This window comes from Wyeomyia smithii, chromosome 2 (genome assembly GCF_029784165.1).
Source record: "Wyeomyia smithii strain HCP4-BCI-WySm-NY-G18 chromosome 2, ASM2978416v1, whole genome shotgun sequence".
Lineage (NCBI taxonomy): Eukaryota > Metazoa > Arthropoda > Insecta > Diptera > Culicidae > Wyeomyia > Wyeomyia smithii.
This window is the reverse complement of record NC_073695.1, coordinates 58,716,670-58,730,085: the sequence shown is the minus strand read 5'-3', so window position 1 is coordinate 58,730,085 and position 13,416 is coordinate 58,716,670. Positions and strand designations below refer to the sequence as shown.

Here is a 13,416-nt window from a genome sequence, read left to right as displayed (position 1 = left end):
AATTTTCCAATCAATTGCTGCAAGAATCAAGGAAATCGGTTTATAATCATTTAAAAAGGGACATTTTTCGTCCCCTTGCCGTCAATAGTTTTCCTGTTTACATCCCTATGTGGTAGGCTAAAGAAAAACGTAGTTCTACGACAAAAAATCTAGAAAATTGGAAATCATCCTGACTAAAGCAAAGCAAAGCCTTGGTGCTACATTCGGTATCGGAACTCGACCTTCTGTTTATTTATACACAGACTTCGCAGCCGACTGTTCAGTGTACAAAACAATTGCGGGGCTAGCGCTACGATCCTACTGACACTAACAGTCTCTCCCGAGCCGGGACTCGAACATACGACGACTGGCTTGCAAGGCTAGCATTGTACCTCGAGGCCAGCTGGGAGAAGTAATAATCATCCTGACTATACATGTTCAAAAATATGGATACCTGGCAACGCTGCAAACTGTTTCCAAAGGTGCCTATTTGGAGACCGAAATTATTTTTATCCAAAAACATTGATTTTAGAGCCGTAAAGCCTACAGCAAAGTAAATTGCGGAACGAATTTCCCTCTCTTGTTTGCATATAAAAATTCACTTTTTTCTGCAAAGTTTAAGCACTTTCTATTAGTAAAAACTTTGTCAAATACACCATACCTCTATCTGCCTATTTGAATGGACCTTTGTGGAGTTTTCTGTAAATGGCCACTATAAATATTTTTTTTCTATATAACATTAAATAGTGATTTTCTGCATTTTTTCAATGTTCTACAATTTTTTTTTCACACAACATTTATTTGACACGGTGTTCTACAATGTTGTTTACTATGACGAAACGAACAATTTCATCAAAGAAAGTTTATTTTTATCGCTCATATTTCTTTGGTTATTCACGATTTTTATTGAAACAATGCACTAATTTACTTAAAGATATCTAAAAAATCTGCAAACTAAACCATTTCATATTAAAGTATGAGTACAGTTATTTCTTATAGAATAGAATATGCTTCAACTTTACTTATCAAAGTGGATTTTTATATGCAAAAATGAGCAAAATATTTTTTTTTTTCACTTTTACTCAGATTAATCACAAAATTCTAACTTCTATAAGTGTAAATAAGTGCAGTTGTTTGTTTCTTTCTAGCAAACAATATTGAAAAACGTTGAAAAATTTTAGAAAATTATTATAAAAAGTAAAATTCAAAACATAAAGATTTTTTGGACTAATCTATAGATCCACAAGAATCCATTCTAATGGGTGGATAGGAGTATGATGTCTCCAATAAAGTTGTTTATTTTAAAATGTGCAACAACTTTGCCGAATAAAATGGATTTCATTCCAAAATGAAAAAAGCAAAATTCGTTTCCCACTGTTAAGTGAATTAATCACAAAATAGCAATTTCTTTACTATGGCGAATGATGAAACGACTGTGCCGTGTCAAATAAATTATATATGAAGAAAAAAAAATAATGAAACAACTTTACTGAATACGCTGCGGCTTGAAAATCAATTTTTTTGGGTCAAAATAATTTCGATCAAGTTTTTGCAGCTTTGAAAACAGTGTGTGCTGGTTAGGATCGGGATGCAATAGTAGAGGGTTTTACGATATTGTGCTCGGGAGAACGTACCTTCCCAGTAGTTTACTGGATAAAACACTATGCCAGAAACATTGGAGATACGGGTTCTATCTAGAAAAGATTAGATCGAAATCTAGCTTGAAAGTGGTATTCAGCTTAGAACAGGTATCAAACGCTCCTAGAGATAAAATTGCTTGACAATACTCTTAAAAGAGAATATTAACAATACTCTTAAAAGAGAAAATTAAAGAAAAGGCTATCTTTGAAGAAGCCTAAAATTCACAAAAAGCTTTGATATGCTTCAAAACACCTACAAATAGGCGAAATATTACGACAAAATCTGGCGATAGTCCATGTTTTAGATTTCTTCCATCACTAAATTCCCCAATCGTAATCCATTATACAGTGCTTTTTCGATTTTATCACGGTCAAAGAAAAAACGCCCGTGAATTTGTCGAAATATTTCAAAAGTCGGTGAATTTAGCGGAATGATAAAAATTGTTTTTTTTTGTTGGATTGAATCGAAACTTATGATATTTCGAGTAGAACGACGCACTTTCATAGTCCAATGGAATATAAGTTCAAGATACAAACGAATAAACAAAAAAATAGTTCATAATATTTATCTCCATAGCATTTTCGCGAACTCTTCAAGGCAATGCAATATCCACATGATTTGTACTGCCCATTCTTTAGCATAGTTAGGAGAGTCTAATGCTTGTTTATGTAAAATTGCGAAACCGCTAGATTTTATAATTTTAAATCGACGTCCTATGAGCACCAATTAGTGAAATTGGAGCTAAAGCGTGAGAAAATCGAGCGAGTAGTGATAAAAAAGACTGTTGATAAAATTGAAAAAGCACTGTATATGAAACCTTATCAAAACTCTTATGTTTCAAACTTCATATTTTTTTTTATTGAATCCCCGAATTCTAAATTCAAAAATCTGTCTAAATTTATTATTTTACTGAATAGTTAATTTAAAAAAAATGAATTTACCAAACTGACAGATTTTTTATCTTCCTCAGATTAATCTCTCTGTTATTCACCTCTGTTATTATTCCAGATTTCTGATTTCATGAACCACAAATTCCTCGATTCCTACATTTTTTGCAGATTGCCAAATTTTTTATTTCTTTTATTACCTAAATACATAAATTTGTAAACTTCCAATTGACTATTTTCTTTTTTTCGATCTGATAAATTTTTGAAATTTAAAAGTTTACTTGCCGTACCCTCTCCTATGAATAACCCACAAAACATGTTTTAACTCACTTGATTTTTCTGTGAATTTGCTTTGAAACAACCTCATAGGTGTTTTGGATAATTTTTCTCCAAAACAATTTTTCTTCGTGGATTTTTTCCATAATTATATCATTTATATAAGTTATATTTTTTATTCAAATAGCTGAAAATGTTTAACAGCTACGTCTTTTTTGAAATATTTAGGTTCTTGACTGTCCAACTAAATCGGGCAAATTCCTAATTGAATTTTATTTTCGTTCATAGATTGACGAACTCTCAAAGACAAAATAAAATCATTTCAAGACAAACAATATTTTACGATTTGAAAAATATATTGCATTTAGAAATTTGCTAACGAAAATTTGAAATTAAAATTATTTAAAATCATTGAAATTTTATCCCCCTTTTTAGGTTTAATGGCTTCTAATTATCCAAATATTTTTCCTTTTCCTATCATGCACAACTTTGTTTTGGACGTTGTTTCGTTCGAACTTATAGTTTTCAAGCTATGTATTTTTTCAATAATGATTTAATCAATTTTTGAATACACCCTTCCGAAAATTTATTCCTGAAACATATTAAAACCGCTACACTAAGTGTAAATGATACTAGTTATATTATACCAGCACTTATATGCCAAAAACATGGCCAATTGAAGGGCAATCAATATAAATTTCTTCCCAAAATAAATTTATATTCTTAATTTTTGCCGTGTAATACCTTAATTTTTAGAGCTGCAAACGTTTTATTATCTACCCAACCCACACTCAGAATGAAGAAGTAGTTTTTTTTACTTTCAAACCAAGGTTGCGAACAAGCAAAATAATGCCCTTGGTTCGTCACGTCATCATCCTGCGTTCCTCTGCAGTAATAAAAAGTCGATTTTTATATGTTTTTTTTTTTTTGTTGCCTGCTGTGGCCTCCATGGAAGTTTTGCTGCACCGCTTTACTACGCAATGCAAGGCCACGAATCCAAAATTGAATCAATTTATTTACATTCTCAGCGTTTACGCATTCACAGCATGTCCGATTTAGTGTTTCCGGGATAGCTGGCAAATAGTTGGGCGTGAAATTGTTTTGCGTGGTCAGTCGATTTCAGTAATTTGACTATAATGTTGAACAATAATCGGTGAAATTTCGCCCAACCAGGCAACTTACCCCTTTTGTCCTCCCTTGTCGAAATTTTCACTTAAAATCTCCGCGAGAGCAGCCAGAATAAATAATATTATTAAGCTTTAAAAACCAACAGTCACAAACTCGTCTCCAGTGTGTAATAAAACAAGAACAACAATTATTTCAAGTGTACGTTTCATTTTCCGAGCTCGACTTCCTATGCATCACTGAGTAGCCAGCAGAACGATTCTTTTAATTAATGTTTTGTACACCCCTGTGCCTACGAAACCAGCATGCTCAAATACTGATTGCAGCACGTTGCATGATGAATCCTAGTTTATTACAATTTACGTTCAATTCCTGCACGCAACTGCTTGGCCAGACACCGGAACGCACCTCGCATTGTCGACACACTCGTCGTTGGTATCCTCACTCCAAGTATTGAACTGTACTCACACCCCTACAAATAATGCTTACAAACCTTAGAGTATGTAAAGTATCAACTACCACCCACTGTCAGTATTTTGTGAATGAACTTCACCCTAGCAAAAATTTCAACTACACATAAGAATGATGAAATAATAAAAACCCCTCGTTCACTTCTATTCACCCCATCTCTCTGTGTATCTCTTAAAAACTATCAAACCAACAATCCTTGAAAAATGCGTGCAATGACGACTTCGCAAAAAAACATACTATAACCCATAAATCCACCCACTCAAAACCACTCTCTAGACGGATGACGAGTCTGCGGAAGGACTACTGCCAACCTCGTTCGGAACTCCACCGTCAAGCACAAACCTGGTCACGCCAACGATTTCCATCACTTCAGCGACGTTAGGTTCGTCGCCTACGGACGCGCAAATCATTCCCGGTACGCTAGGGGGGAACGTGGCGACGACAACTGCCGCAAATCACGATCTGCCCCTCACAGAGGATCGTCATGTCGATGAACCAGATGAAGAGGACGAAGAAGATGAATATGAAGACACGGTCATTATCACCGAACTGCCCAACTCAGTGGCACCAATCGTAACGGCACCGAGCACTACACTTTCGTCGGCCGTTACTACCGCTATTGTGGTGATAGAAGCGGAGCCTTCCAGTACTACAGTTGAACCGACTGTTTCCAGTAGCACCTCACAGGAACCGTTTTCTCCTTCTTCATCATCATCACAACAACCACCACTTCCACCATCAACAACAACAGCAACAACATCAGAAACAGCAACCACAATACCGCTTGAACTAGTAACAGCGCCACGTGTGGTTTTTGTTGAAACTACCACTAGTCCAGCGCCTACTACTACTGCTATCACTACTACCACTACTACTTCTTCTACTACCACTAGCGCAACGTCTGCCATTAGCGACAGTGCTGCTACTACTACTACTACTGCTATTGAACCAAAGGTAGCGAATTATAAGAGTCCAATTTATTTGATTGTCCATTTTGTTTGAGAGCTAGCGCGCGCCAGCAAAAATAGAAACTACCAGAAGCCTTTTTTTCGACAAGCTTCGCCGATTAGCAATAATGCACAAAATTAACCAGCGAAAAAAAAAACACACAAAACTTACCTGCACCGCAGATCGAATGCTAAACCTTAACTTTGTTTTATCGATTGCGTGGTACAGCGAATTGCGTCTTTTGTATATTTTTTTTCTTGCGTTTGGATTAAGCCATTTTCTGTACAAAGCTAGTTAACTAACGATGTATCATTTCGCAGTTGCCTTTTCGGTTTGTTTTATGTACATATGATAATACTACTTTCGATATTTAGTAAATGCATTCATTTTTTACCGCTTTTGGACCCCTTCTGTTAGTACACTTATCATTTCACTTAGTTTTCATTAAGATTTGCAAAATCAGCCAAATTACGCTTACTTGTGCTTTTCGGTTCAATTGCGCAACAAATTTGATTATTTGTTACTTAGTTTTTAACACAATAGCCGATTTCGCAACTTACTAATCTTGTATTTTATTCTTTGAACCAAAACAACGCAAAATCTGTGCAGGTCACTACACAAAAGACAGTAAGTAAAGTACCGGCCGGCGGCGGCAAGCGAGAGCCCAAGGAGGACACGTACGAAGAGAACTACGACGACGAGTATGACGATGAGCTGGAGGAGGAAACGACTACCAGTGCTGCCCCAGTCGGACGAGTGGCCAGCAGTGTTGAACCTGTGGCTTCCATCACGACCGAGGTAAGATAGTTTTTGAGCGGTTGAATTTAGCTTTTTGCAAGGCTAGAAAATTGCTAGAAAATTGTTTTTTTTAATCAATCTTGTCTAACCAAAAATGTTAACATGTACGCTCTTGTACACTATTATCATGTTTTATCACACATCAGTTCATTTTATCATTATCAATAGTGCTTTATTATACTGCGTCATATTTCATTGCGCTCCATTCTGTTCAAAATTTTGAACCGACCGTTATCAAATTTTCAGCGTACCAAATGATACGAGGAAACTCAGTTTGTACATCTCTGGGTGGCAATAAAAAAAAATTCATCATCGAATTTCAAAAACCGACCATGTACATTTTGTTCATTGGCCCAAAAAAAATGATCTCTGCAAACAGGGTGGCCACTCAAAACCCGAAATTAAATTCCCGGTTTTCTCCCGGTTTTTCCCGGTTCGTTCAAATATTGTTTCTGGTTAATTGTACTTTTGAATTCTGTAGTTTTCCATGCAGTTGAGGAATAAAAAAGCGTGACTTTCGATTTACATCTCAATATGCTCTAAGTCACTTTTTACGTGTTCAGCCTTATTGGAATCAAGAGATATAGTCGTAAAAAATCGAAAAATGCGACGGATGTCACCTTTCCGAGAGGAGATGTCTACAAGTATCTTATAAACAACGCATATAATTTTCATTACCGAGGGATTCTAGGCCAAATTAAGTTTGAAGGAATCGTTTTTACTTAAACCAGATAAGATTCAATATATGAAAGAGTAATATATAAAAGAGTATTTTCATAACACTTAAAACACGTTACTTCAGCAGCTCACGCATCTCCTCATCAATATCAAATTCGTGTCCTCCTCCGGCAACTTGTACTGTATCGTACACCAAGCGCTGCGCTACAAGTCTGTCTTTTTCCAAATTTATGACTACGCACTCCTTGTTCACGGAGAAACCTGGCTCTAACGTGGCATTGCCATGCGATAGAATCAGATACTTCCTAATAAACACTGGGGTCGCTTTTTACGCGGGTTGTTTTTATGCGTTTTGTTGAACGTGATATTTTTACAATAACGCGGATTATTTTTGCTCGATTCGGAAGATTCTTTGCACGCGGTATCAAATAAGTTTAGTATGAATATACCTAATCTAATCTTTTAAATGCGATACAACCAACCGCGTAAAAAGCGACCCCAGTGTAAAGTTAGGAAGTTTCTTGCCTGAAGCAGCTATGAGATCTCTACAAAAAGTATCAAGGTAGGAAGTCAGCAATGTCTTCGTCGAATGCATACTCAATAGTTGTGAGTATTCTTGGCGACATCTATGAACTACAGTTCCCGCGAGATTATCGTTGTGAACCATTTGCTCTAGGCAAAATTCGAGCCATTTGAATGCTACTTCCGGCAAGCTTACCTTGGTCAAGTTAGCTTCCAAGAGAGATGAATAAAAACAAAAACTGTTTTATGCATTGTAAGATATGTCAGCCATCTTTTCCGGGTCACAGGACTAGTCTTTTTTTGGTTAAGTATTCGAGGAAACTTACTTAAGAAATTTTGGCCTTGTGATCGCCATGAGATGGCTGACAAAAAGTGGTTTGTATGGCACAATCCCACCCCCACTGGCACAATCTCACCCCGGCTTGTAATGTTCAGTGAAATTCCCGGTTTTTTCCCGGTTCTCCCGGTTGGGTGGCCACCCTGTGCAAAATTTCAGCTCAATCGGACATGATTTAGAGGTGCCTCAAAGCGCTCAAAGTTGTGATTTTTCGACCTTCGAAAAATTACCAAGGAAATTGGGAAAATCTAAATTTTTTTTTCGATGCCAAATGTCTTAGAAATGCATAAATCGTCGAGATCTGGTGTTATCTCGAAAAAAAATGTTAGGCCGAAAATCGAACTTCTGGATCGTTTTCTGAGCAACCGAAGGCTTAATATGGAATATTTTAAAACAGGCTTCTAAAATGATTCACAGCTCATTCTAAACCAGATGTAAATTATTTCAATGTTCATTAGCACTCGTGGGCGTCCGCGAGAAGGTATCCTCCAGACAGCCAGCCCTGTCTATGGCACTAGGATTCTTGAATGAGAATTGTGTAGTGAAAATTCTTCGGATACGAAAACTCTTACTTTAACCGTTTTGAGCACGATGGGGTACCCGGGGCCCAAAAATTGCAATTCTTGTATCTTTTGCAATTTCCATCCGATTTCGATAGTTCTAATAACTAATTAGTTATTACTAATACTAATAACTATTTTTGTGATTTTGGGTATTTTTAAGCTATACCCTCAAAATGTACCTTCCGGAATTGATTCCACTGGAATTTCTAGTGGTCATAAAAACAATCAAATAAAATGAGATAAAAGAATGACCACTGACATCAATTTAAGTTTCAAGATGGCGACTTCCGGTTTTTGTAAAACAAATTAACGGCCGAGTACCACCCAATATGGGTACTCCCGGAATCAAAATGATGCCTAGAGATTAGAAAACGACTCTGAAAACACTTCGGAAGGCTTGGAATAACAAAACAGAATCAATTTCAAATTGAGCTCAAATAAATCGAAAACCGTCCACGAAAGCTTTAAAAAGCCAACAATGGAAATGATAGTTTAAAACTTCTTTACATTACGTGTGCTTTCAAAAAATCACAAGAAAAAGCTATGTTTGTTGCTAAAATGATGAAGAAATATAAATTTTGGGTAATCCCATGTTACAAATAAAAGCAAAACAGGCTCAGAGCTGTAAATAATGAGTGACAAATTAAAGTAACTTTCACTAAAAAACTGCCGTGATCTACCTGCGTCTACTGCGTTTTACCCAGTTGTACGTTTTTGGAAGTGTGACTAGGGACGTTGCGATACCATCGATACTAACACAGAATCGATCCTTCTACCTCTCCGATACTTGAATATTTGGTATCGATGTTTTACCAGCGATACTTCATCAATATCGATACACACCGCTCAGTATCGAAAAAAATCAAAACAACCTAAAGAAGAACGAACGAAACATTACATTTGCTGTTTCCTGTGCCATTTTGTTGCATTGCATGCATGCATGCCATCTCATCAGCGCTGCTCAGAACAACAACAGAAATTTCTGTAGATTAACCTACGGGAACGATCCTCTTCTACGGTGATCCGAAGGTCAAATCTACTGAGCCATGCGAGCCGCTTTTTTCGCAAACGGGAGCTTATAAAGGAAAAGCGTAATCGGCCTTTGGTATCTGCAGAAGCTGTTTTTTTCTAGGTTCAGTAAATGCAAATGAACGGTTTAATTGAACTTAACGTTTTCATCTTGAGGAATAAATAATAAAAAGAATTATGATTTTTATAAATAATAAAAAAGAATTATGATTTTTATTTTTAATGAACTGGTATCGCACAACCTCAATACTATCAGAATATCAGTACCTGCTCTTGCTACAAGTATCGATTCTAAGTATCGATGTTCAATGGTATCGCAACGTCCCTAAGTGTGACTCTTATGCGTTTATGGGCAGTAGGGGAAGGGGTGATAAAATGGAAACTAGACTGGGACACAGTTGTATGGGAAAAAAGCGTTGGTGTAATTTTTTCGCTCCCATGCACTTTTCGTGTTCCTTATGGGTCCTGTAACAACTGTGTAACTTTTCAGATCGATCGGTAGAACCCCTGATTTGCGCCCGATTTTTAAAGTTTCCATACGATTTTATATGGAAAAATCCACTTTTTCTAAACTTATCCTCTAGAAATTTCCATTTGGCTCCTAAAAATATACCCTCTTTTAGGGGGAGTAATCAATCTACATTAAAACTTGATAGTTAATATTTTAAGCAAGCTCTCCGATAATGAAGATAACGTGAGCAAAATATCATACTTTAAGCTTAATCCTACACGAAAATGTTTTTCACTACGTAGGGGTGTTTAGAAAGCTGATTTCTCACTTTTAGGGGTATAAATCACACAACGAATACTATCAAAATATATGGATTGATATTCTAAGCATTTTCTCCGAAGATACCATGAGCAAAAAATCACGCTTTCAAGCTTAATTCTACGCGAAACTGTTTCTCATCACATTGTTGAGTTTGCAACAGCAGCATGCTGCAGCAGTGTTGCTGGAAAAATTCAATGTTGAGCCGTTCGTCAGACATTCGATCAGTTTAAGGTGAATAACTTTTTCTACAAATTTTGTAGCGCCTTACAGTCTTCAGAAAAATTATCCCCAGGAAAATTTCCTACAAATATCATGTATTGGTATATTTTTAGGAGCCAACTGGAAATTTCTAGAGAATAAGTTTTGAAAAATTGGATTTTCCCATATAAAATCGAATGGAAGCTTTAAAAATCGGGCGCAAATCAGGTGTTCCACCGATCGATCTGAAAAGTTACACAGTTGTTACAGGACCCATAAGGAACACGAAACGTGCATGGGAGCTAATATTAATTTTTTGTTCCACCCTAATGGACACCCTAAGCCAATTCCCGATTTCCTCCACAATTTAACACAAAAAATTAGGAGAAGTACTCAAATATAGTATTTTTCGTAGTTTTCATGAGCATTTTCGAAAGCAGTTTTTTGGAGGTAAAATGGACACGTGTGGGTGAAATAAACATAGGGAGGTGGTAATATGAACACCTTGGGCGTGAACATTAACTATCCCTTTACAGATAGTAAAATGTTGTTCCATAGCACGTGACACACTTATGCATTCACCAGCAGTTCAATTTTCACCGTTTGTCGTAGAATTAATAACAATATATGACCTTATCCGCAAGAAACTGAGAAATGGCGGAAGGTTTTTTACAGACATTCCGCATTCAACGGTACATTTGGCCGCGGTCATCTGTTCATCGGTCCGAGTTTACCTTTGCGTTTTTCTGATATATACACGAAGCATCTAGATTTTTCAATGGAAATTAACACAATTTTTTCCCCATCACCATGGACTGTCCACTTTACCCGCACATACATATTATTGAAAATACCTAAATATATCGAGAAAATCATTTAAACAATTACTAACCTTTCATGATTTCTGCTGGTTAGTTGTCTGAGTACAGATATTTGCAGAAAAATCGTTATAAAATACTGTTTTACACTAGAAAAAACCTTATTTTGTGTGTGTGTGTGTGTGTGTGTGTGTGTGTGTGTGTGTGTGTGTGTGTGTGTGTGTGTGTGTGTGTGTGTGTGTGTGTGTGTGTGTGTGTGTGTGTGTGGAACCTATCTCTCTCCCACTGTCTGGCAGTGATAATGTGAAACAAAGACAGCTGCAGTGTAATTTCATTTCTGCAATTTTCTTTGTTTCGGGATCAAGAAGGTGTTAGCTCTACCGATTTTCCAAAGATCCATGACAGAATGACTGAGTACTTGCAGCGCATTCCGAAATCCTTTTCCCGTCGGCAAGCCCCGCCCGAAAACAATAGTAGAGTCATTGGGACTCTGCTATTGTGTTCAGACTTTCGATTTATTTGATGTTACTTCCGTATCAAAGAAATCGACCCGTATATAATAATAATATTATGAAATGATGTTTGTATGGCGGTATAGGAAGAATTTATCTAGTTTTGTTCAATGTATGGAAAGTGTCCGTTATGTTGTGCTTAAATAAAATGGATGAAATAAATATTAGTCTATTTCACGACATATCATTGTCCAATTCACGACATGCTATCGTGTTGATTTCTGCGGCTGGAAACATGAATTAAAATCAGTTATTACAACAACATTGCAGCGCAACCATTCATCGTACAAAGTCATCGAAACAATATAGATATGATAATGAACATATAATGTGAGATTAATATAATTGATTTACAAAATACAACAAGAATCACTAGGGCATGTAAAGAAGATCCCAGCCGAGTGTCTTCCATAGCTGAAACTGCAAACCTTTGAAGTAGAAAGCGCAAAAAATAACGTCTATAGCCTGATTATAAGAAGGCCATATTGATCATAAAATAAGTGTATGATGTTTCTGAGTGTTTTATTTCTAGTAGATTTTAAGATCAGAAGACTGCAATACATCATGTCATTGAGCTATTAATTTTGTTTTGTAAAAAGGTGCTTGATTATTTGAGGGATGTGATTTAGGAATTATATTTTGATGCTTTCTACAACCAATAAATAATGTTTTGATATTCTTTAATTCTGACAAATTTTGTTTTACAGTTATGGTTTCATTCATAACTTATTCGATTTCAGAACCAGATTCTTCTTTACTGCCTTCTATATTATAAATTTCTTCCACTTTGTTTTTAAAGTCTGTTTTGTTCATTGCCAGATTGTGACATCCTACTTCAGTAAAATCATTAAATTTAGATTTGTCTTCATTTATTGTGTCATTCCAAGTTTTTGCTGGCCTTCCCCTTTTCTTCTCTTGAAATTCTAATTTTTCTGCTATTTTCAATGGATGTCCTGCTTCTCTCCTTTATATATGAGCCCAATATTTAAGTCTCATAACTCGTACTCTGTTTATTGCCGTTTTTCCGTTTAGTAGCTTTGAAACTTTAACTCTGCCCTTAGGTCTATCTCTAGATAATTTCAACAATTCACTAACAATTTGAAGCTAAACAGATTTTCTGTTTAGAAAAAAAACCTTATTTTTTGTAGGCCAAAAATAACATCACCACCACGAATGTACACGTGTTTTTGTTTTTGTTTATTATTTTGACTGTTTGACTGTACCATGTCGCATACTTTGTCTCAAATAGCTTCTAGTGCCTCTAAGATAAGGTGCCAAAGAAGTTTGTACTATTTTTCAACGTAATAGCCGAGGTTTAAACGGGTGTCCATTTTACTACCTTTGATCATTTTACCCACAATTCCCCTACAGACCCAGATCGATTTGGAACGGTTCGATTTTGACGCTATTCGATTTTTGCACATGTGCCAAAAACGAACGGTTATGTCTAATAATTTTTCGTAGTTCCATCGTCTTTCCGCTAACTAACTTAAGCTCAACAGCCGCCAATCAAGCCACACCTTTTGCGACAATGAATCCAAAAGGTAGTTGATTGGTGGCATTATCTAGTGCCTAGGTTGCATAAGTTATTTGAAAAGTGAAAATAATTTATGAAAAAAAAAAACAACACAAAAAATTCAGGCGTGTAGCCAATAGTGAACGAAGCCTACATTCCGAATTAACTTAAAATGCTTGAGAACGATCCTGGAATTAAATAAAAATAAAAAATAAATGGAATTAAATGAAAATGAAAAATAAAACAAATAACAACAAAGGAAACTGATCAACAAAACAAAACTGATTTTAATTTTAGCTCAGAGCTTAGTTGGAAGTGCCTTAAAGATTTAAAACCCTAAAAACTT

General features: G+C 36.0%; 1 protein-coding gene across 9 annotated transcripts in view; it reads left to right on the top strand.

The window, feature by feature from the left end:
* LOC129724776 (uncharacterized) overlaps window positions 1-13,416 on the top strand; it is a 366,266-nt gene that overhangs the window by 329,580 nt on the left and 23,270 nt on the right. For 8 of the 9 annotated variants that reach the window (XM_055679932.1, XM_055679927.1, XM_055679928.1 and 5 more), the window contains 2 exons: window positions 4,656-5,333; window positions 5,937-6,125. In XM_055679932.1, coding sequence (XP_055535907.1) covers window positions 4,656-5,333; window positions 5,937-6,125 — 867 coding nt within the window. The remainder of the gene's footprint in view (window positions 1-4,655; window positions 5,334-5,936; window positions 6,126-13,416) is intronic. The other variant, XM_055679934.1, reaches the window with a different exon arrangement.